The 24,743-nt window shown below is 35.3% G+C and overlaps 3 protein-coding genes across 9 annotated transcripts; 1 reads left to right on the plus strand and 2 right to left on the minus strand.

Annotated features, from left to right (window-relative positions):
- Nucleotides 1–618: 618 nt before the first annotated feature.
- On the minus strand, nt 619–5,142 carry LOC126709287 (glucan endo-1,3-beta-glucosidase 5). The gene is made up of 2 exons (XM_050409467.1): nt 4,045–5,142; nt 619–1,847 (listed from the first exon to the last, which is right to left on the minus strand). Exons 1-2 carry the CDS (start codon nt 4,398–4,400, stop codon nt 728–730), a joined length of 1,476 nt encoding a protein of 491 aa, XP_050265424.1. The 5' UTR covers nt 4,401–5,142; the 3' UTR covers nt 619–727.
- A 1,529-nt stretch (nt 5,143–6,671) lies between these two features.
- LOC126709288 (uncharacterized) lies at nt 6,672–11,730 on the minus strand. 6 transcript variants are annotated; one of them, XR_007649360.1, is made up of 4 exons: nt 10,177–11,729; nt 9,375–9,479; nt 8,657–8,805; nt 6,672–7,339 (listed from the first exon to the last, which is right to left on the minus strand). XR_007649360.1 is itself a non-coding variant. In XM_050409468.1 (3 exons), exons 1-3 carry the CDS (start codon nt 11,368–11,370, stop codon nt 7,283–7,285), a joined length of 1,395 nt encoding a protein of 464 aa, XP_050265425.1. In that variant the 5' UTR covers nt 11,371–11,730; the 3' UTR covers nt 6,674–7,282. The 6 variants fall into 6 exon arrangements, 5 of the variants coding, with proteins under 5 accessions (XP_050265425.1, XP_050265426.1, XP_050265428.1 ...); XM_050409468.1 differs by lacking the exon at nt 9,375–9,479 and having other exon boundaries at nt 6,674–7,339; nt 8,657–8,800; nt 10,177–11,730; XM_050409469.1 differs by lacking the exon at nt 6,672–7,339 and having other exon boundaries at nt 8,592–8,805.
- Nucleotides 11,731–16,355: 4,625 nt separating this feature from the next.
- Nucleotides 16,356–24,211, plus strand: LOC126709284 (peroxisome biogenesis protein 6). Of its 2 annotated transcripts, XM_050409462.1 has the most exons (16): nt 16,357–16,847; nt 17,293–17,928; nt 18,023–18,266; nt 18,526–18,667; nt 19,106–19,289; nt 20,210–20,401; nt 20,842–21,096; nt 21,305–21,376; nt 21,902–21,988; nt 22,104–22,226; nt 22,377–22,487; nt 22,578–22,616; nt 22,730–22,851; nt 22,948–23,092; nt 23,229–23,309; nt 23,935–24,211. In XM_050409462.1, the coding sequence occupies exons 1-16, from the start codon at nt 16,551–16,553 to the stop codon at nt 24,022–24,024; spliced, it is 2,820 nt and encodes a 939-aa protein (XP_050265419.1). In that variant the 5' UTR covers nt 16,357–16,550; the 3' UTR covers nt 24,025–24,211. The 2 variants fall into 2 exon arrangements, 1 of the variants encoding a protein (XP_050265419.1); XR_007649359.1 differs by lacking the exons at nt 23,229–23,309; nt 23,935–24,211 and having other exon boundaries at nt 16,356–16,847; nt 22,746–22,851.
- Nucleotides 24,212–24,743: the final 532 nt, after the last annotated feature.

Consider the following 24,743-nt stretch of genomic DNA (forward strand, 5'->3'; position numbering starts at 1 on the left):
TCCCGGGGTTGACCGGTTAACATTTCCCGGTAGAGCGCATGAGTCAATACCCGGGAAGGTCATGATATGCACGGGAACGTGAGTCGCCGAACACAATCGGTGAAAATGGAGCCAAGTTCCAAGATCATAAATGCTGCACCGCCCTCTCACCTAAAACAGCCACTTTAACCAGATAATACTGGACCTTCAATAGCACTAACGATGAACATAATCATGGTCTCCCCACTAACCTTGGCTATAAATAGAGGAAAGTTGGGAGAAGAAGGGGTTCAGAAAAATTGAGAGAAAAGTAGTGAAGGAGAGAGCATTTTCAACTGAGCGTTGCTTTGAGTCTCTCTGCCGAGAACGACCCATTGTAGGAAATCCTTAAACCCACTACAAATAAATTGTGAGCCCAAGGGATCTAAGGCCCAGAGTTCTTGTACTTGGTTCTTACAAAAGTAATTGCCTTGCTTGAAAAGGGTCGGAAAACCGTCTATCCTGCACGCACGCACATGCACACGCACACGCGCATGCACACATGTGCGCGCACACACATAGAGAGACAGATATATATCACATAGCTCACATGTATCCAATCTGGTTGACAATTATCAAAAGCAGTTTTGTGTCTCTGTATGTGAAAATCCACCTCCCTAACCATTAAGTTATGAAAGTTTAATATTTGATATATTGTCTACATATACAAGCAAAAATATGAAGCAAGTAATGTACCTTAGCAGCAAAATCACAGAATTGAAAGGATTAACAAAGATAAAAACAGCAATAAACCAACAGGTTGTTTAAGTGATCCAACACTACTACTAGTACTCTGCAGTGCTGTAGGCACATTGATCATGATCCTAAATTTGCAATCTCCAGTTGATGGGTCTGTAGTTGTGACAACTGAAAGGTTTGAGAACTGACAAGCACTTGCAAGCTGATTTTGTATCTGATAGTAACTGTTAAATGCATAGGAGATATTCCCCCTAGCATCCAAACTTCCACATGAAGTCCCATATCCAAGACTAGTGCAATCAGCATTTGCACAAGCATAGCTGACAGTTGGTCCGACTTGTGGATCATCAAGACTAGCTGAGGGTGACATAACACACCATTGTTGAGCCAGATATGGTACATTACTTGCTGCTACCAAACCGTTCGAGTTTGCTGTAATGCTTAGCTGGTATTTGGGTGTTCCATCAATGTAAAACATCCCCCAATGCCGTTCAAAATTACCTGGCTGAATACTTTTGGCATCTTCATCTATAAGGCTGAATAAGTAAGCATCCAAGGGACCAGATCTCATTGGGGTCCCCTGCCCTGCCAGATAGCGAGACATGAAACCTTGGCTGAACCTCTGAGCATTCTGTAAGTTTGCATTTATATCTCCATCAGTAGGCCACCCAATTTCTCCAACAATTATGGACATGTTTCCATAGCCATTAGTCTGTAAGGCCCATACAAGGGTATCATAGTTTGCGCTAAACATGTCCTGATAGATTCTTCCATTATCATTTATGGGAGATGAATAGCCATTAAAGAAGGCGTAGTCAGGGGGGAAACTGGGGTCATCATAAAGGCTGATAAAGGGGTAGATGTTGACAGTAAAAGGAGCTCCATTAGCATTCAAGAACTGAACAATTTGCACCATGAGGGCCTGGATGTTTGCACGGAAGTTACCAGAAGAAGGCAAAGTATTTGGACTCTCGTATACATCAGCATTTAGGGGGACAGTGACTTTAACCTGACTGCTCAAACCGGCTTTTGTAAGTGCTGACTGGATATTTTGAAGAGCGGGGAGAGTAATCGCTTCAAAGCTTCCGTTATACGTTGTCAAGAATGGTTCATTCCCAACTGCAACATACCTTGCAGAGAATGTATGAAATTGAAAAGGTAAATTTAACAGACAAACATAAACTGAATATTCAAAGAAACTAGACAAGCTCATATAAGAACCAAAAATGACCAGAAATAGTTTGCCTTCAACCTTTCTTGATCTTTTACAGTTTGGTAAATGATATATAGGAATGTATGTCTGCAAATCCTATTCTTAAAACAAATGCTTTTATCCAAAATTTTATTTTCTAAAAAACTGCAGAGCATAAAAATATCTATCTGGGCTTTATTTTATCTACTACATTAGGCAAAAGGAATACTAAAGTTGCAGAACATTGTGATGTGATGTAAACTCAGGTATATATTCTTACTATTGATTGGAAAAGGAGAGCATTTGCTTTATGATATCTTATATCACGGAAACCAGGTTATAATCAAGCAGTGGAAATCTCATCATTACAGAATAATTTAAATAGCTAAGTAGCAAATACGAGTTGGTTTGAATATATACCAAAACTGGCAATACAAATCATTACAAAATAAATTATATAGCTCTTTATTCATGTCTGTGTAAGAACAATGTTGGGTTATCCTTGTCACAATGTTGTTTGTTCACTGATTGAGAAAGCAAAACAATATGAAGGCAGCAATTAACTGAAATATTGTACAGATACTTTCCCAATGCAACACCAAGCAACTTGAAAGCAAAAAGAATATAGGCTCTGAAGGGACAGGCTCAATATAGCGATTAAAAGGAGATAAAATATCTTCAGATTGCAGGAAATCCAAGGTTGGATAGATTGCACTATAGGAATAGCACGCTGTTCGAGAAATATTTCAAATATCCTCCAGGATTGTAACCAATGTTTAGCCATCAAAAGATGTTCAGAGATATAAGTGGGGGAGGATAAGTAAGATAAGGAGAGGGGGTAATTGCAAATAGTATTAGCTTATTTAGGTCATTTTTATTAAGGTCTCTTAAAATGGAGCCACAAGAAGACTCCAGTAGTGTCAGGCTGTTGAGATGCAAAATAAAGATACATAAATATTTTTTAAACAAAAAGTGGCACTCCATTTGATTTGATGCCAATACCTATAGATGATTGTATGTCATATTCAAGGTCAAAGCTATAAAATAAATAACTAGCAAATGGGAGACATGGGAGTTAAAGAGAAACTAATTTAGATTAAATAATCACACTAGGCTACTGGCACATGCAAATAAAAAGAAACTTTGTACAAGTTATTTTATTTATTTAGAAAGGTAGTACCTTTGTAAAATATACCTAGTTTTGTTTTGATAGGAAACATTCAGTGCACCTGTATTACGCATTATTAAACATGAAAATGTTATATAACTTGCTATGCAGGATAATTTACAAGCATTATAAAATGAGGCTGAATAAACTCTACCTAGTGGGAACCTTAAAGAGTATAAGGATTTACTAGTAGTTGTAAGACCCAGTAGATCTTGAGAACTATGTGCTTCATTCTATAAGTTTATTATTGTTTATAAATGTCTGTGGTGAAGTGTGCAAGTCAATCTCAAATGTTTGTTTGGTTTCAGGAAAACTAGGACACAAGTAGACCTATACAGAATGAAGTCTTTATCCCATTGAAGTTTTTATCCCTGTGTTTACAGACACAAGTGTTGCAATCTGACCACAGCAAGCAGCTCTTGTTAAATTTGTGATATATTTTTTGTAAATCAATCACAATTTCTTCTACAATAGGAATTCTGAAATTTTTAATGAACTTGTTGTGTGGTGCTGATTCTTTAAAACCACTTCCAAACATTTTGTCACCCCAATAAGTAGAAAAATTATGCAAATACTATTAAAAATGGTGATAAGATTCATTGTCTTGCAGCTGTCACACACAGTTATGCTCAATGTAATTCACTCCCAATTCCACAAGGTTGCATTTAATTGTCCTTGAAAAGAAAATACCGTTTTCGCTGCATTAATCAATACAAACATGCGGTTAAATTTAATTGGAGAACCTACGATACAATGTCAAAGGAACTATATCTAAGTTTTTCCCTAACTAATAAAACCGTAAGAATAACAACTTTGTCAAGTGCATACACGGATACAATTTAAGTGAATAAGTTAACTAATTGAACATCTATCGTAAGAGTTAACATGATTGCAAGGTATCACTTGAATAAATACTTGCATAGAAAAGCATAGTAATGGCAAAAAGATGAAGAGAGAGAGGATTTACCTGATGTCTACACCATTGGAAGAGATATGTGCTGACACATTCTTAGCAACCCATTTCTCAGCTGCTTGAACACTATTAGCCAAAGTATAAAGCATGTCATTAGGAATACCCACCATGACTTGAATCCCTGAATTTTTCAGTGCATTCAAAGTTGTGGAATCAGCATCGAAAAGCTTAACCTGTTGAATCCCATTGTCCCTTAGCATCTTCACCACAATTGCAGGCGGCAAAGGGTGCGTTGCCTGTGTCCCCCAGTTAACACCAATTCCACTCACTGAACCCATCAAAAGCACAGTAAATAACAACAACATGGCAACTAAAAGACCAGCAAAGTCCACAACTTTCAACAACCCCATAATCCCTTTACTAATATAGTCGTAAAAAACTATATGGCGTTTATGATTTGAGATAGAATTTATAGAAAACAGCTGGCTTTAACACATGGGATTGAAACCAAACCAAAGTCGGTTTTACTCAGCAAAGTCAGGTTAAACTTAAACACTGCCTCTATATTAGGAAGGCTATATTTCTTAGGACTCAAGAAAGTTTTCAGTGAAACAAGGGAATAATCACCAAAAAATAAGGAAACAATATATAGCTGAATATATATAGGTTCAATAAAGTAGAATAAAAGAAGGGAAAACAGAGTAGACAGAGTGAACACGCAAACAAAAGAAATTCATTTATACTTGAAAAGCAGAGAGCATTAATAAACAAAGCCCAGAAAAGCCTCAGAAGTTAGAAACCAGAAACGAAATACTGAAAGAACAAAACTTGGTATTTGAAAGCTTTGCACATAGGCTGATTTGAAATAAACATCAGACAATTACAGCTGCCATGCATAAAACAGAGGTAATTCTAATAAAAACAACAGGTTCTCTCTCTGATCCAAAATAGAAACTTTTTGGCTGATAGTTTAGCTTAACCAAAGGGCATAAAGAAACAGAGATCGAGAGCAAAAGCAAGAGAGAAACAGAGAGAGAGAGTTGAGAGCTGAAAGTTGTGGGAAGAGAGTAAGTCTGTAGGTACAACCCTTCTGATTTAGAGTCTAGTAGGTGTATGCGTACGCATAATAGATCCAAACACATTATTTAATTTGATTAGACAATTGTTCTCAGTAATTTAATCTTATGTTTCTGTATAATTACCCGACCAAAGAGGTTTTATTTTTTCCATTGGAGCTGTCAACTTGTCCTTCTCTCCTCATTATTTGATCAAATCATTTATTTAATTATTTTTTTAGAAGGAGTATAATTGTATAAAGAAACCCCCAACCATCTCAAGTAAAAAACTCTTTAATTAACCAAAAAGCTTTTCTTGAACATAAATGGAATAGTGGGGGGGGGGGGGGGGGGGGGTATTCTAGACTTTCTCATAGTACTTGAGGTCGTTCTCTTTCTTCCATTATCAAAATCAGTGCCATATTATTATGGATGCAATGATCGAAGCACCGATTTCCAGAAAGTTGTAGTAATATTTTTACTTTACAAACAGTTATAGTAGCCGTTTGGGGCTATATATGTATGGTTCCAACTTCCAATTTCCAACAAAGTTATCGCTGACCCACATACCTTACCTTAAAACTTAGGATTCCGCGTAGTGTTGATGTGTATGCGTGTGTGCAGCAGTGTGCTTTTTTTTTTTGGATAAGGTAGCAGTGTGCTTTTGAAGTTTGGTCGTTCAGAATTTGAGGTAAGGTAAGTTTTTCCTTCTTTGTCAGCAAAGTGAGTAATAAAGAAAGTGAGTTGATAGTTGAGATAGGCATGTAATAACGCACTGCTTTCGGTTTTATAACCAGCTGGATCGGATTATCAAAAAGCAGCCAACCACGTGGCATGCACAAAAAATATGCGTTGAAATGGAGAGAATTCAATTGCCTGGTCCGTGGTTCTTCAGTGGTCAGGGATTGTAGCCGTCCAATTGGCATGCAAATGAGTGGTTTTGTGGCTTGGGTCCATTGTCATGTGCAGTGGAGCCAATTGGATGCTGTTATGTGTCCAGGAATTACTACGTGGCAATACCCCATTCGGTTTAGTGCTTATGACGCACTGGACCTAAACTTCTTTTTTTTTTAAATGAATTTTTTAATGTGTCACATCTTTTATTAAGATTCTGATATGATAAATTATGTGTGATTAATTGTCTATTATTTTTATATATACACGTCATTTTTTTATAATTTTTTTTTTGGACAACACAACTTAAATACATGTTAAGACACTAGATCTAAACCTCTTTTTTAATGTGTCATACTATTTGTTATGATTTTGATATCATAAATTATGAGTGATTGATTGTTTATTATTTTAATATGTACAGTTGTACACGTCTTTTTTTTTTTTTTGTTTTTTAAATTTTTTAGAACACAACTTAAATACATGTTAACTTGTGAATAGATTACATTATTTATAGTCTGCAATTTTTATTTATATATATATATATATATATTTTTTTTTAAGTTTGTTTTCCTCATATATATATATAAACACTTTCATATATATATATATATATATATATATATTTTTAGAGATAATTACAACATGCTGCTAACCCCGTAACTTGAACCCTTTCCCCCCTAAACCCCCAAACACTTTATATATGGGGAGGTGTCAATTTAGCTACAAGGCCTTTGGCAAACACTTTCATATTAATAAAGAGTGCAATAAGCAATTTCATTATAATATAATATTGGAATTAAACTGGAATATCAACAGTGGAAAGGAGGGACATCTAATAATAATAAACCCTTAATGGTTGATGAGACAATATACATATAGATTGAATGGTGAGAACTTAAGGAGTGTCTACAGCGTGGATTTTAATATGTCATTTTTGTGGCAATAGACAGCCTGTCCCAAGTAATTCTCTTTCAAAGAGGAAAAAGAAAAGTTCATATCCAATGCACCATTCAACAGATGAGAAATGGGAAGAAATGTTAATCACAGCATCTAGAAAAACATTTGTCACAAAAGAAAAGACTGATTAATTCATCTTAAATAGTTCCACAACTATGTGATTAAGGACTAATCAATTCATCTTATATAGTTCCACAACTATGTGATTACTATAGCAGATTACTCAATAGACACAGTCAATGACTTTCATTCCTAAAACTGCAGAAAATCTTTATTATTCAAATGCATACCTAACGCACCATATCAATGGTGAGATGAACAATGTTGAGGACTATGGTTTATTAAGGCAAGCAGTTCAAGAAACAACAGAATTTACGGTAAATTTACCCCAAGATTTTCAACCGGTTCCTTGAAGACAACTCCTCCTCCACATTCAAACTCTATCAATGTCAAAATACATATATACCTCAGTCCTCAATTGAAACGGAAGAGAAGAAGAAAAAAAGATAATTTCCATTAAATCAACATCCAAGAAGTATGTTTTAGGCAACAATTGTCAGTTGACACATATATTCTCTAGCAGCTACACATCCAACAACTCCTTTGTTGGAATTACTATGAAAAACGCAGAACATTTATGATGGGAGATCATCCCAAGGAACAAACTTAAAAGTGATAATATTTTATTATTATTAAAAGAGCAAGGAAAGTAGAGGAAGATTCCGAAAGCATAGGTCACAAGATCTTTGGCAAGAACAAAGCAAAGAGAAATCATAATTCAAGTTAAGTCAAGTTTGACCTTATAATACACACTATATTTCTTCTCATATGATTTACTGATGAACTTAATCAAAGTTGTCATTAAATAATCGCCCTTCTCAGTTTCTTGCCAAAACCACTCTGGATAGAAATTTCCATTAAACATCCACACAGATCATAGCCATAAAGGTTGAAAATGCAAATCAACTAACTTAAAAATGCAGACAAAAACAGTTAATTATCACAATTGAATTCTGTGTCACATTTGGTAAAGTGCATATTTAATGATAAAGGAGCACACAACCCATATGCATAGTTTCTCTCCCCCCCCCCCCCCCAAAAAAAAAAAAAAAAAAAAACACTACTTTTAGCTCTATCCTGAGGTCAGAATTTGTTGTGATGGCAACTGCTCTAACCTTAAGCCATTTGTCGCGGGTATCACCTTTCCTAAAGCCTCCACAAGCAGGAACATCAAGCAATATACATGCCCTATTTTTACTTTTAGCTCTATCTGCATTAGAGTGACTTGTAGGAGAACTCAAAATTGTCAAAAGATGCATTTGTTTGAAATATTGTACTAGACCTAATGAAGGACATTGCTAGGTGAATAGTGCATGTGGTGCCCAGAACAAAGCACAGAATACATGAAGCACTCAAAAGAGTTGCAAAATAAACTAAAGCCATCAAAGTTACTCATGTGAGTCTACAAGGTAGACTCCCAATTCTTGGGTCTTAATGAGTATAATATAATTTAATGACTCTTTTGAAAAATCATCAATATAAGTCAAGGTTTTATATTTGAGATTGCCGTCTTGGAAATTACATACACATGTAAAAAGGGTACAAGATAATGCAATCCCATATCTGATAATTCTAAAATGTTACTTATCCCAAAAAAAGAAGCTATAATGCAAAAATTAGCAACTATGACAATGAAAGTCAAGAATAACACATTATATATTGAAGTCAAAAGGTTACAACAGTTCAGTCTCACCTACCTCCTCAGATTGAAATTGCACATCCAGAAGATCCATCTTATTTTGATACACACTCAACAATTGAGGAACATCATCCTGAAATCTGATCACAAACTTCTCCAGAAAACGCTTCTCAGTAGGTACTAACTCGTGTCCAATACGCCACTGCTCTGATAAGACAGCACCACTGGGTCAGGGGTAAGTAACTCGTAACTTCTACAAATCCCTAAGAGCACTAGCATCCGGGGGTGCAAAAAAAAAAAAACCCTATTTTACATCCTCAAACACCACTTTATCCATTTTACCAACCCATTTTACAACTCACGCAACATCCCAGTTTTTATTTTTACATACAACTCCTTAAAATAATATAAACTATCCTATCAACTCATTCTCTCTCTTCTCTCCCATCTCTCTCCCTGTTTTTTTTTTTTTTTTTTTTTTTTTTTGGGGGAGAAAAATGGAGAAATCTAGTTCTGGAAATGCTAACAAAGTAGACCTATCACAGATGAGTCCGTGATTACACTAGAAAACTTGAAGCATTAAACATCCACACAAATCTAGCCATAAAGGTTGAAATTACAAATCAACGAGCATAAGAGCAGAATGAAATTTTTATTAAAAAAATGCAGTGAATTGTCATAACTGAATTCTGTATCACGTATGGTAAATTTGCATATCTAATAATAAAGGAGCAAACACAACCCATATGCATAAGTACTCAATTTGAGAGCACTACTTTTAGCTCGATCCTGCAGTCAGACTTTGTTGTAATGGCAACTGCTCTCCACTTAAGCCATGTCTCGTGGGTATCACCTTTCCTAGAGCCTGCACAAGCAGGAACCTTGAGCACCATATATGCCCTATTTTAACTTTTAGCAAAATCTGCCTAAAGAGACTACTTCATTTTATTTATAGGTAATAAAAATTTTATTGAAAAAAGACTACTTCATGCAAAATGACATGAAATAGCCTAAAGAACTACAGAAAATACAAAAGGTTATGTACAAAAAGATAGAGACTCAATAAACATTGGAATGGAATCTCTATTCGTAAGTCCCCTAGCACGACACCAATCAAACAAAGTACCAACAAAAATGCTGGAAGTTGTCAAAAGACTCCATTTGTTTGAAATAATGTAATAGACCTAATGTAGGGCAATTCAATGACATTGCTAGGTGTGTAAATAGGGCCTTGCTTGTGTTACCCAGAACATAGCACAAAACACATTAAGCACTTAATAGAGTAGCAAACTAAACTAAAGCCATCAAAGTTACTCATGTCGTCCAATAGGTAAACTCCCAATTCTCAAGTCCTAATGAGTGTGATTTACTCTGTTTGAAAAACCATCAATCTATGTCATGGTTTTATAGTTGAGACTGTTGTCTTGGAAATTATATACACATGTGCAAACAGTACAAGATAATGCAATCTCATATCTAATATATATCTAGAATGCAAAAATTAGCAACTGTGATAATGAAAGTCAAGAATAACATTATATTGAATTCAAAATGTTACAACAGTTCAGTCTCACCGACCTTCTCAGATTGAATTTCTACATCCAGAAGCTCCATCTTATTTTGATACACACTCAACAATTGAGGAACATTATCCTGAAATCTGATCACAAACTTCTCCAAAAAATACTTCTCAGTAGGTAGTAAGAAAGTTGCTAAGCTTAAGTCATTCTTGACCAAATCCTTGGCTAACAAAATTTGAACAACTGAACACCTAGGGATAATCCTCTTCTCCAAGCTTAAATTCAGAACCACAGGATTTTTAGCAATACTTTTTGATGAGAAACCCAATTTGCTCACAAGGAATTCCATTGCTTTTGTGATCTTCTCCTCTGATAAAAGCATACAAATTGGATGCTTTTTAAATGCTAAGAGAGTGTCCGCTTCAGACCAACCCCACCTCCTAAAAATCTCAAATTTAGATTCCCACATTGGTTTTTTCAACTTCAAAACCGCTTGGATTGCCTGCACAAACAATGCTTTTGAAGGATCAAAGCCCAATTCCTTAACCTCCTGGACGGCCTTAACAAACTTCGCATGTGTAATGAATGCCATACTCGGAGAATGAGTCACCAAAAGAGAGATGGCAGATTGAGGTGCTCCAAGTTCTCTCAAAAGAGCAACATTTGGAGCCATAACATTGGTTACATCACATAGAAAAGCACGCTGTGAGCGCTTCATAGTTGTAATGACTTTCTCATTCTCAAGAAGCACACTTTTAAGGAAATCATAGCATGGAATTAGGTGATTAGTCAAGCTCCTTCGCAGTAGGTCAGGGCTTATAGTGAGGATTCTAGGGAGGTCAGAGCCTGAAACCCCTATAGAACGGAAAAACTGAATCTTTGGCAAAAGGGTATTCTCAGGATCAGCTAAAAGCAAAGTTGGGCGACTCCTAATAATTTTGGTGATTTGGGTATTGTCGAATCCATTCTCTTTGAGAAGACTAAGCACTGAGTCTGGCCTATCTGGGTTTTGAAAGTGTACCTTGTTGGATGCTAATAGAGCTGATTTTGATGACAACCCACATGATTTTACGAGATAAGACACTGTAAAATGATTTCTTTCTGGTTCATTTTCAAACTCTGATTCAGATAAACAACCTACTGATGTAAATGATTGGATGATAAAGAAAGCATTTTTCTTAAGAAGACCCAACTGGGTCCTCCTCCTATTTGTAACAAAAAGTAGCTGTCTTGAAGAGAGAAAACCAAACATAATTGACTCACTGAGTTTGCCTGAGAGTCAGCTTCAGCAGGGCTGCATTGATTGTCTGATTAATCTTTCATGGGCAAAAAGGTGGAAGTGGAAATTGAGAGTGGACCTGAGAGGAATGCGTTTGTCGAATACATCACTGCTCTGATAAGCCAGCACCGGGTCCAAGAGTTAGAAACTCGTAACCTAATCCAAATCTCTAACCGTGGCCTATATGTATTGCGTACGCTTCCTCTTCAGTAGAGTACTCTCTTAACTCTTCAAGCCACCTTAATGCCCCCACATTGGGTCACAAGCCCACGTTACAGAGCTCGGCTTATGTTTCCATTATGATGTGGCATATGAAGAAAGAAATACTATGGTTGCTAAGCGATGTGGGATTGAAACATTGAAACATATGTTTGTTTGGGGTGTGGGGGTACATCAGGGGCGGCTTGATGCATTTGGGGGCCTAAGGCGAAAATTGATCATCTTATTTAGATGCAAAATTACTACTAATTAACATGAACTACATAGATTTTTTTTTTTTTTTTGAATTTTTAAGACAAAAAAAATTTGACAAAATTTTTCATACTTGTTGATATGGTAGATTGATAGTGGTAAGTAAAACAGTGGTGTTAGTGGTAGATTTAGATGAAAACTAGTAAAAGTTTGCTAATTAAACTCTTATTATTATTCTTTTTTTTTTTTTAAAGTGCAACATTCACAATATTTTTTACAACAAATCCTAGATTTTAAACTGCTTTTTGTTTTTTATTTGAAAATATCACTATAATTATTTTTTTGCCATCAACAATAGGCTCTAATAACTTGCTACTTAGCATTAGTTGTAAAAGTGTTGTGAAAAATATTGTAGACGATGTTGCATTTTTCTCTATTTTTTTATTTGTTTTTCATCTAATAAAAAAAATTATTTTATTTATTGATTATAAACAATCATATTGGTTAAAATTTAGGGGCCTTTTTTTTACTTGGGGCCTTAGGCGGTTGCATTTTTTGCTCCACCATAGAGCCGGCCCTGGTCTACATACCCATTATACTATTAGCGTGCTTCCTTTCTAATGTTTGATTTGATTGAACTTGAAGATAGCAAGTTAGAAACTATCTGTTTTGCAACTTGGATTCAGTTTATTAATACAACAGCATGTTATAATATTAGGGTTGTGTTTTGTAGCTTTATTTCAATTTTTTCAGCTTTATAAGTTGTGAGGCCAACTTCATAGGGAGAAAATATATTAAAATAAACTACTGAGCCAGTTTTATGTTTTTTTTTTTTTTTATCCAATTTTTTTATTAAATAGGACCTATATCAGTCCAATCTTAACAATCATCGTACGGTACTTGTTAACATTTGCCATACGTTAATAAGTTGACTTTATAATTTTCCTTTGTTTTATTCTTGTTGAAGAGTGAAGATGTAATTTTCCACTTTTATTTCTTTTATCTTATTAAAAATTGGCTTAAAGTTGACCATTTAAGGGGTAAAATCTGTCATCACAAATATTTGACTCTTTGTTAGGAATACAAAGGAATTATCCTCTCTTATTTACGATTGCAAGAACCTCCTAGGCCGAGAATGGACCGTTTGACCATATCATTTTTTTTCACGAGGCTGATGGAGTAGTGGATGGACTTGCCAAGAGGGGAAGAGCAAGAGAACAGACTTGAAGAATATATCCACTGTCCCTTTTTCTTTTCTTTTTTTTGTATCATGTAAATATGTACGTGACCTTTTGTGAATTGGTACTCCCAGGGAGTGTCATTTGGTCTCTTTTGTATCTATCCATCCTAACGGAAGCGGGTCTAGGACAGAACTGTTTCTAATGGCATATTAAATAAAAGAAGAATTTTCAACTAACTATTGTAGCCTATAAACCAATTGTAGTATATATGTTTTGCTTGACATTGATACAGATCTATGCAAAACAAGTATAGAACAACCCCTCCTATTTATATTTGTAATAAAAGTGGCAGTCTCGAACAGAGAACCAAACATATAATTGAGATTGGGCTCACTGAAAAAATATTAATGATAAGGCAAAAAATTCTGGGCCAAAAAGATGGAAGTAGAATTTGAGAGTGGGCCTATCAGGATAGGCCTGAGGGGTACCGACTCTTTGGCCCACTGGAGAGGAAGAAGCTCGTCTGTCCTTCTGGGACACATTTCACTGCTCTGATAAGCCAGTGCCTGGTTACGCGAGGTGTAAGAGCGTATTATCTTACACACAGCCGTAACCCATTTTTATTGCACGTGCCATTTCCGAGCTTCTTTACCTCCAGTGGAGAGTCAGTAAGGGCCCACACAAAGCCCCACAGGAACCATTTTTCTTCTAGGTTGTCCACTCTTAAAGTTCTTCAACCCACCTTAATGCCCCCACATTGGGTCATAAGCCCACGTTACAGAGCTCGGCGTCCAATTTCGCTATGCTGCAGTATATGAAGATAGAAACTCTTTGGTTGCTAAGCGATGTGGGATTGATACATATGTTTGTTTGTGGTGAGTTAGGTGTGGGGTCTTCATTCCCATTAATCATTATAGTATTAGCATGTTTCCTTTCTAATGTTTGATGGGAACTTGAAGACAGCAACTATCTGTTTCACAACTTGGATTCAGTTTAGCAATACAGCATGTCATGATTTCCCTTTGTTTTATTCTTGCTGAAGAGTGAAGATTCAATTTTCCTCTTTTATTTCTTTTATCTTACTTCTTTACCATTAGCTTAAAGTAGTAATGATTTCCCTTTGTGAAGAAGTATCTTTTTATCACAAATGTTTTTTTTTCCTTTGTTAGTAAGGAATACAAAGGAATTGTCACAATGATATGTTACTAATGATTTATATATTAGTCAGCTAACTATTGTAGCCTACAATATGAACTTCTCAGATGTTACTTTAGTGGAAATTACCTGACATTTTTTTTCTTTCAATTGTAGTATATATGTTTTGCTTGACATTGATACAGTTCTAGAAGCACGTTGCAAAACTGTTTAGTATAGAGTTACTTGAGTCTTCATCTACTAGGTTTAGGATAAGAAGAAATATCTGGCGTTTGGTGATATAATTGCTTCATTTTGGTTTTGCCATAAAAACTTTTTAGCTCCTTTATGTACTGGTAATCTCCCATCAGAAATGTTGCTGTAGTAGAATATATTAGTCAACTGACAGTTGTTACCAAAAACATACTTCCTAGATGTTAATTTATTTGAAAATAATTATTCTCCTCCTTTTCTTTTCTTCCCCCACCCCTTTTTTAATAATAAGTTAGAATCCTTTTCAATTGAGTTATACATGTATTTTGACATTGATATGGCTTGAATATGGAGTCATTGTCAACTTATCATCATGGAACTGGTTGAAAATCTTAAGGTTAATTTGCTACAAATTATGTTGTTTCTTGAATTGTTGTTGTTTTTTTTTTTTTTTTTTTGGAGAAGTTCTTGAATTGTTGTTGGCCTTGATAAAACACTGTCCTCAAAACTGTTCATCTCATCATTAATATCCTTTCTATGGGGACGGAGCTACACTTAGCCAAAAATTTTAAAAAACTTTATAAGGTATATATATTTTGCAATTTTTTTAGATACTAGACCTTAAAATTGATAGTTGGCCCCTCCAAAAAACAAGAGCTGCCCCTGCAAAAAAGTATCAATTAACTAATTAAACGTTGGGTTCTAAAAAATAATTGTTAAGAACAATGAACTATCCGCATTGTAACCAAATATATATATATATATAGTTTTTTCTCTCTCTTTTTTTTATGGAAGTTTTTTCCTCTCTTAATTGGTAAGTTTTGGTTGTTGAGTTCATATAGTAAGTTTTTAATAAAATAAATTTCTTGGTAGAGTTATCTTATTTTATTTTATTTGGGACTAAAGTCTTTCGTTGTTGTTAATTTTCAAATTGTTTGTCAATACTTGATTTAGTTACAAAATGTTAAATGAAAAAAAAAAAAAAAAAAAAAAAAAAAACTATGGTGAGGATATATAAGTGACAATACTTAAAAAGAAAATTTCTCTTAGACACAAATATATAATTTTTATTTCCTTTTCAATTTGGGACCAAGTCTTTTGTTGTTTTTGCTATTGTTGTTAAGTTTCCAATTGTTTGTCAATCCTTGATTTAGACTAAAAATGTTGAATGAAAAAAATATAGGATATTTAATGTTGGGGTTTGATAACACTTCAAAAATAAAATATTTAAAAAATTATAATTAAATAACTGTAAAACATTTTGTACATATTAGTGGAAAAGTAGACAATTTGTGATACGCATTAAAATTTATATAAAATGTATGTATGTATCAATAAATGTAATTGTATAAATGTATGTATTCCTGAATATGTAACTCGGCCCCCTCCCCCCTCCCAAACCAAAATGTCTGGCTCCACCCTTGGGGCTGGAGATTATATAGCTTGTTACATTTGCACTTAAACAAAAGATTTTCTGCAATCTTAGGAATGGAGGTCATTGACTATGTCTCTTGGGTAACCTGCTGTATATGACATATCATCCTCAATCAAATAGTTGTTTACGTATTGAAGATAAAGTGATCATTTATTTATTTTTTGACATGTTTTTCAGAAGAGCGATATTACAGATATAATAAAGTTTATTACATAGAATTTACAAACCTACGTATCATCAATCTCTAAAAAAACAATTCAAATATTGGAATCCCGTTTTCTTTGTCTGATAAGCCTTACCTCTGTGGTTTTTATTCTTTTGTCGATTTGAGTTCTTCATGCCAGGGAGACCAACCAAGTTATTAGTTGGTTAAAGTCCACCAATAACTATTATTTAACTTATTATTATAATATCTTTAATGTTTATTGTTTATACTTCTGAACTTACGTTGAAGCTGGATCAAAAAAAAAAAAAAAAAAAAAACTTACGTTGAAGCCCAGCAGCCCACATAAGGTTTGTTCTTTTCATTTTGGAAGCCCAGCCCAAACGATTTGCTTACGTTGAAAACGGTTAGAATTATTGCGTCAACACACAAACTCCCAAGACAGACAGCTTCATCGATTTGCTCAATTCATCTCTCTCGCTCGCTCTGTATATATTTACACAAACACACGCATACACAGTGACACAGAGAGAGAGAGTCAATATTGTGAGGTGGTGTGGGTTTGAGGAAAGCAAAGCTAGGGTTTTGAGTGTGGTATAAAAAGCATTGTGTAGCAATGGTGGAGAGGAGGAAGCCTCTGGTTCTCTCCTCCACCAAGCTCCTCATCAACTCCGTACTCAGTTCATCGTCGTCGTCGCCGCCGCCGCCGCAGCCTCCGCCGCAACTCGCTGACCGAGTCGAAGATGACGTGTCCGGCGGCACCTTGCAGCTACGTGCCGGAATTCTCCGATTCCCAAGGGATAAAATCGCCATTTCCAGTCACCACCCCAATTTGGCTTCTCTCGACGACGCCGCTTTGGTTGGACTCTCCACCTGCGCCCTCAAACGACTCTCCATTACTTCAGCCTCACTGGTAATAAAAAAATATTTCAATTTCAAGCATAAAACTCTGTTTGGTTGTCGAGAAATAAAGGAAAAGAAAACAATTTAAAAAGCTCACTTCAAAATCTCACTTATCGCGACAAAAACTTCTAAAAGAAATGTAATAATTGAAAATTTTGATACTTGGTTTTATTGATGGGTTCTGTATCTGAATCACAATCAGTTTAGATTATATTGTGTAATAATTTCATTAGAATTATGATTAAGTGATTAAATCATTCTTCCCTATTAGCTTAAGTTTTTGGGACTAGTTATAATTTTATCAAATTTATATGATTTTGAGGTTTTTATTGATGAATAGTTTTATCTTGTTTGTTTGGTTTAGTTTAATTTGGATGTTCTTCTGAATATGGAATTTATAGCAATATAATTTGTTAATTAGCATATGTTTTTTTTGTTTGTTTTGAATACACAAGGTGCTTGTCAAGAATATCGAGACAAATGTGCAAAGAATCGCACAGGTTGTTGTTTTAGACCCTCCAGGCATGCGCGAAGCTGCACATGGGATTAAATTATCCACTTTTGGTTGTTCCCATACAATGTGTATTTTTCCTTCGGCTACTTTTGCACCAGAAGGTTGTCTACAGATGGGTGTAGAAGTTGCCTATTTGTCTCCTATTTTGGCATTTAACCTTGACTTGCATGTATCGTGCTTGAATTCTCTTGTCCACGGAGGGCAAGAAACTTTAGCATCTTATTTCCAAGCAAAAGTGGATGATGAGACATCTGGGGAAGTGATTGAGGGTTCTGTGATCAGTGTAGGGTTGGAATCATTGGCTCGGTTGCCAAGATATGCTTCACATTTGAGGGCTTCTTTTGTGAAGATACCAGAATGTGGTACTCTTGAGACTCTCAAAGTAAGGTCATCTATTGAGGCTGAAGATCGTCAAGATATGATTGACTTGGCACTACAGAAATACTTTGAAGCAGATAGGTATCTAGCAAGAGGTGATATTTTCAGCATTTGCATAAATTGGAATTGCAATTCAATTACTTGCATTCCTTGCAACCAAAAGTCACAAAATAGAAGTGATAACATCATCTACTTCAAGGTAAATATCCCTGTACTCTGTTATGGTCATACAGGTGCTCGAGGATTGTCATAAGTTGGCCCGGTTCTTTTGACAACGTAATTTATGTCCTCAGGTTGTAGCTCTGGAACCATCAGATGAAAAATTTCTTCGAGTAAATAGCACCCAAACTGCCCTTGTGCTTGGGGGAAGTGTTCCTTCTGCAATTCCCCCAGATTTGTTGATTGCTGGACCAAAAGGTTTTCCACCTTTGCAGGGGGATACAGTGAAAATTTTGGCCTCCATTCTTACACCACCTCTTTGCCCGTCAGCACTTTCTTCAAAATTCAGAGTTTCTGTTTTACTACATGGTTTGGCAGGTTTGTTTTATGTTACCTAATCTGTTGTCTTCATTTAGTTTACTGTATGCATAAACAAATTTTCAGTCTACTTGCATTTTCCTTCACTTTCCCTTAAAATAATTATTTTAATGAATTTTTCATTGGCTACAGAATATGGTATCCCTGTGAGCTATCATTGGTTATAATAGAAAATCTGTACCAAAACAATGACATTGATTCTGTTTGCATGTGTACAAATGTGTGGCTCTGGTGGGTTCTGATCCAATACCTGTTGCAGGATGTGGGAAGAGGACTGTGATCAGATATGTTGCTCGTCGATTGGGCCTGCATGTAGTGGAATATAGCTGTCATAATCTGATAGCACCCTCTGAAAGAAAAGCATCTGTTGCTCTAGCTCAAGCTTTCAATACAGCTCAAAGGTAGCAGTTGAGCACGCTGAATATGTTAAATTCAAGTTTTTCCAGACTATATGCCTTTTGCCCTACTGTTAATTGCTTGCAACTGTGCTCCCTTATTCAGAAAGGGGTAATGCATGGTTATTATTCTACTACAGTGATATTCAATGACCTTCCAGTAATTATGTTATTTTGTACTAGTAACTTTGGGTCCATAAAGCAATCGATGACTGCCAAACTGGGAGGTTCACTTGTTATCCCTTCCTTTTACTTTTTGTACCGAGAGGCCTTCTACCATTTCATCTAGTAATGGGTGTCTTTGTTACATCTGGCCATACAATATTGTTGTCATTGGTTTGGTTTTTGATATTGTTGTTCCGTGACCCAAAATTGGGGGAAAAGAAGAAGAAAATAATATTGATGTTTCCATTTTTTGCTCCTGTTGTTTTGTTTTTTTAACAGATACTTGCCAACAATTCTTCTTCTCCGCCATTTTGATGTTTTCCGAAATTTAGGCTCTCATGAGGGTTCACCAAATGATCAAGTAGGCATCACTTCAGAAGTAGCATCAGTTATTCGGAAATTCTCAGAGCCAGTCACTGAGGATGAAGACATTTATTCTGAAGGGGAACCTAATGATGATTCTGTAAGATGCAACTATTTGATCTGCTATGGAGTTTTTTTTTTTTTTGTATAGGATGTTCCTCTTGAATGATTGCAAGCTAAATGATAAAACCTAAGTTTTTTGCATTTCTTTCTTCTTCATCTTCTTCTTTTCCGTTAGATGCTAGATTTTTGTTAATTGAAATAATGGCAAGAAAAGAGGGGAGAGGTGGGGAATAAGAAGAAATCCCTTTTTTTGAAAATAGATGTGGTGGGGGCTGACGATTTTTGGTGCCTAGAACTCTTAAAATGTTGAGAACCACACTGCAACAAAATTTGTTTCCAAATTTACTTCTGTGGAACCTTGTTAGCTTGGCCCGACCAACAAGCTGGAGGTTAAGAGACTAAAGTACTTCAAAGCACCCAACAAATACTTCATAACACATGTTGATTTTGGAATTGGATTCCTTCATATTATGATGCTGAAACTCATACATTATACCTTTTTTTATACCTAAGGAAATCATCTGTCTTCTTTCTTACAGAATTTATATTTTTGGATTAGTGAATGAGTAGCCCCCAGGGTAGGGGAGAGTCAGACCAGTGACCTTCACTTAACAAGGTGTGGTTTCTGAATGAATATGCTACCCCTTTGGAAATTATCTTATGTCCTTTTTTGAAAAGGTTTGAAATACAAGAGATAATTGTGATATTATGCCCTCTTAGATGCCATTGACTAGTTAAGAAGTTCAAAGATGCCCATGTAATGGAGATGGTTTTAGACTTTTAGTCGACTTTGGGGGGCATCCAAAGGTTTTCCTTGTGAGTGTGTGTAAGAAGAGTAATCTAAATCGAGAAAAGGAAATGTCTACATAGTGAAATTTTCTTATTTTATTCTCAAGAACAAGACTTACTGTTCATAAGGTCTGTCAAGATGTTAACTCTGATGCTGTGTTGATGCAGAACCTGAAGGATGTTGGAAAGGTAAGAAGGCACAGAGTGTTGTTAGTTGCGGCTGCTGACAGCTCTGAAGGTCTACCTCCAACCATAAGGCGTTGCTTTAGCCATGAAATAAGTATGGGTCCTTTAACTGAAGAACAAAGGGTAGAAATGCTTACCCAGTCACTGCAAAGTGTGTCTGAGCTCCTGTCTAATGTAAGTGAACGCATTGTTTTCTTTTGTATGTTATATGTTTAATAGCTTTTGTGGACTAATGATGCATATAATACTTCAGTAGGTGTTGTTAAAAGATTATTGTTGACTTGTTCCTTGTATGTGAAATGTCCATGTCTTACTGTCTGGAATTATCCATCTACAAATGTCTTTGGATATGTTCAAACAGTGTTATGGGATTAAAAAAAAAAAAATTATATAACCGAATCAGTTTTAACTAGGGTGATATTATGGAGCCTATGAAACAACGGACTGTATCCCTTCATTTTTTAATTGCATTTGTTGTTTCATTGGTTGAGGTCATTGAGGGCCCAAACTGTTCCTATATCTCTCTTTAGGAATATCTTACATGTTGGTCATACTTTTTGTTCTTTTGATCATGACTGTTTAACTTTGATGGGTCAGAATATTGCTTCTTGCAGACTGGTTCAGAGGATTTTATAAAGGAAATTGTGGGGCAGACATCTGGGTTCATGCCTAGAGATTTATGTGCTTTGATTGCTGATGCTGGTGCAAACTTAATTCCCAGTGGCAATGTACCGAATGAAAAGGTTGAGCCCAAGGAACTAGATAGTGATTCACATGAAGTTGCACCACAGGTCCTGGGGAAGGAAGGCATGACCAAAGCATTGGAACGATCAAAGAAAAGGAATGCGTCAGCATTGGGCACTCCGAAGGTAAGTTAGGTCAGCTAAGTTGACTTCATATTCTTATCTTATGTCACCATGCATAATAAGCAGGTGTCTTGTGTTGCAATTTTTTTTTTTTTTTTTTTTTTCATTTTGTCAAAAGTATTTTATTGTGAGAAATATCATTCTTAGAGAGATGTACTGCTGCTTGTAGGTTTATTTTATTTTATTTTCTCTTTTCCATTATCTGCTATAGGTTCCTAATGTGAAATGGGAAGATGTTGGTGGGCTTGAGGATGTGAAGAAATCAATTTTGGACACTGTTCAGGTGGGCTGTTTTATCTCTGCTGCCTCTTTGTTTGATAATATCCATAAAGACTGCTTTTTTTTTTTTTTTTTTTTTTTTATCAGGATCCAAAAGCGTGTTAGATTTAGTATTACAAACTGCACCCCCGGCAACCCAAAAATGAAATGACAAATTTACTGAATCTGCATGAATCAAATGTTTTTGACTGAAAGCTTGGAGCTTGTCCTATCCTGTTTCTTGCCATGCATTAATTGATAGAGTCAAACTTTTTACAATGTATTTTAAATTACTATATTGCACATTGATAGTTTTAAAACTTTAACTAGGTCGAGTCCACAACTCCAGGAGTTCAAATACTCTCTTTGCCACCTTTTTTTTATGTTGGTCCTTCTTCACCTCATTGCCCAAAAAAGAGATTGTTAATCAAAGTCAGTAGTTCTTCAACAACATTATGAAACATAAAAAAGTAGGCTTGAAAATCCACTGCTATTTAACTTCTTATTGGTTCTGAATTATTGAAGTGATTCTTACTTGTCGTATATGCAGTTGCCTCTCTTGCATAAGGACTTGTTTTCGTCTGGGTTGCGTAAGCGCTCTGGTGTTCTTCTTTATGGTCCTCCTGGAACTGGAAAAGTATGTTCTGTTGTTTCAGTTATATGATGATTTTTTAACTTGCCACTTTTTTTTCCTTTTTATTAATTACCTGCTTCATAACATCTGTTTGTTATTCTTGTGTTTCAAACCTCAGACTTTATTAGCAAAAGCTGTTGCAACCGAGTGTTCCCTAAACTTTCTCAGTGTAAAAGGACCTGAGCTGATCAACATGTACATTGGAGAGTCAGAGAAGAATGTTCGAGACATTTTCCAGAAGGTAAAATATCCTTCTTGTTTTAAGCAAAATTTCTCTTGCTTTTTTGTTTTGTTTTTTTTTTTTTTTTTTGTGTGGGGGGGGGTTGACTATGACTTATATTTCAGAATTTTTCGTCAGTGCACAATTTGTAATACCGTACATGCCTTTCAGGCCAGATCAGCACGCCCATGTGTTATCTTCTTTGATGAACTTGATTCTCTTGCTCCAGCTCGGGGGGCCTCTGGGGATTCTGGAGGAGTTATGGACAGAGTGGTTTCTCAGGTGAAGATTATTTTTTCTATAGAACTTGGCAAATTCCTTTTCTCTTATTCCATTTATAATACTTAACATGGAAACTTTCCCTTGTGCTAGATGCTTGCAGAGATTGATGGCCTAAATGATTCAACACAGGTAATTTATCCTACATTCTTACTTGGCTTGCATTCAAATTTATACTAGTATTTAGTTTTCTTCTTTTGCTTAAACCCAAAAAGTTTCCCCTGTTTAATCATTCTGGCTTTTAGGACCTGTTTATAATAGGGGCAAGCAACAGACCTGATCTAATTGACCCAGCACTTTTACGGCCTGGTAGATTTGATAAGCTGCTATACATAGGAGTTAATTCTGATGCATCTTATAGGGAGCGGTTGGTTTTCTTCTCATTTCTCTTTCGTGCTTTCATCATGTAAAATTTAGTGATGTGATGCGCTTCTCTTTGAATCTTAATTTTCTCTTTTCCCAGGGTACTCAAAGCACTAACACGAAAGTTCAAATTGCATAAAGACGTTTCACTTTACTCAATAGCAAAGAAATGTCCCCCAAACTTCACAGGAGCAGACATGTATGCTTTATGTGCAGATGCTTGGTTCCATGCTGCAAAACGCAAGGTAGCTCATTTGATTTCAACCTTATTGCTGAATTAGCTGGTGGAAACATTTATGCACCTAATGGTTTTTGTGATGAATCATGGTTGCTACATTGATTAGACAAGGTGCTTAGACTTGTTTACTTGTTTTTGTGTAGGTTTTGAGTTCAGATTCAGATTCTTCTGGCACTGATGATCGTGCAGACTCTGTTGTTGTTGAATACAATGATTTTGTGAAGGTATGACACAGTTTTTCTATTTATAAAGTGATTTTTGAGACAAATCATATATATTCTGCTTGCAGTTGACAGGTAAGTCATGACCGTATGTTATCATATTGGAAAATGTCGGAAGTATTCTAGCATCATTTAGTTTAATACTAATTAACCATTTCTGCCATGAATGGAGAACAGCAATATCCAAATAGGTGATTAGGTTGAGAAATTTTTTGGAAATGCTCATTTATAGGTCATATGCTTCTTTAAAAAATAATTCCAATAGCAATCATGACTTATAAAATTGCCCGTGCCTATGAAAGACTGATTCTTTGTATCTGAATATACAAGAAAACTCACATTGAACAACCGTAAGTATTGGCTATCTAATATGATCTTTCCATTTTGCGTCTGAAATATTTGGTAGTACAAACAGTACAATATCTTAGACCAATAATTTTAATCAAAGTATACTTATCAATTGAAATTATGCGTTACCAATTGACATTTGACAGACATTTTTCCAAGGTTTGAATGAGTTGACTACATCTACATCAATGTTGCTTACCATTCAATTTAAAGTACAAAACTTGGTTAGAACCATTTTCTGGAACTAATTATGTCTGAACGCCTTGTCCCGACTTCTCAGGTCCTAGATGAGCTGTCTCCTTCCCTCTCCATGTCTGAGCTTAAGAAGTACGACTTGCTGAGGGATCAATTTGAAGGAGCCTCAAAATGAAACTTTTGGTAAAGCCATGTAAGAGGTCTGTATCACATCTGTGATCATGGTCTGCAAGGGTTCTGTCAATCTGCAATAATTGTAATTTAGATTTTTCTTTTCGATTAATGTAAAGCACGCAATATAAGAGTTTCATTAGAATTTAATGAAACACATGCAATATAAAAGCATTCAATTTACATCTTTATATCTGTATCTCATGTGTGGCCATGGTCTGCAAGGGTTCTGTCAATCTACAATAATTGTTATTTAGATTAAGCATGCAATATAGGAGTTTCATTAGAATTGAATGAAACACATGAACATGCTTATAATACATTTCATAACTAGAGTACCACTACAAAAAGGTCTAACATTTGTAGTAGTAGCGTAGGGTTATAAGGATTAAAACTCTATATATTACTTTCGTATTTGTGTATTCTAATAAATATTACTGTTTTCTAAAAAAAAATTAAAAAAAATGAAACACATAAAATATAAAAGCATTCAATTTACATATTTATAGAAAATTGTGAAATTGGTTGTTATAACTAATAGGACAAAGTTTGAGACAATATTTATCATAATATTTTTTTTTCACAATTGCTAACATTATTTGTTGTGATTGAAACAATATCACTTTCATCTAGGTCTACTACGGATACCACTTTTAACATACACCAATAACATGAAGTCATATTGACAGTTGTGAAAAATATTATGCCCCTACTTATTGAAAA

The sequence above is a fragment of the Quercus robur genome, chromosome 12, assembly GCF_932294415.1.
Source record: "Quercus robur chromosome 12, dhQueRobu3.1, whole genome shotgun sequence".
Classification (NCBI taxonomy): Eukaryota; Viridiplantae; Streptophyta; class Magnoliopsida; order Fagales; family Fagaceae; genus Quercus; species Quercus robur.

Coding starts and splice junctions, on each gene's coding strand:
- LOC126709287 (XM_050409467.1), bottom strand. CDS start 4,400: ATGGGGTTGTTGAAAGTTGTGGACTTTGCTGGTCTTTTAGTTGCCATG. Junction 1,848..4,044: donor TCCAATGGTGTAGACATCAG/GTAAATCCTCTC, acceptor ATTCTCTGCAAG/GTATGTTGCAGTTGGGAATG.
- LOC126709288 (XM_050409468.1), bottom strand. CDS start 11,370: ATGTTTGGTTTTCTCTCTTCAAGACAGCTACTTTTTGTTACAAATAGG. Junction 8,801..10,176: donor TAGAAATTCAATCTGAGAAG/GTCGGTGAGACT, acceptor TTATCAGAGCAG/TGGCGTATTGGACACGAGTT. Junction 7,340..8,656: donor TGCAATTTCAATCTGAGGAG/GTAGGTGAGACT, acceptor TGACATTGATAG/AGTTTGAATGTGGAGGAGGA.
- LOC126709284 (XM_050409462.1), top strand. CDS start 16,551: ATGGTGGAGAGGAGGAAGCCTCTGGTTCTCTCCTCCACCAAGCTCCTC. Junction 18,668..19,105: donor GCTTTCAATACAGCTCAAAG/GTAGCAGTTGAG, acceptor TTTTTTTAACAG/ATACTTGCCAACAATTCTTC. Junction 23,093..23,228: donor TCCATGCTGCAAAACGCAAG/GTAGCTCATTTG, acceptor GTTTTTGTGTAG/GTTTTGAGTTCAGATTCAGA.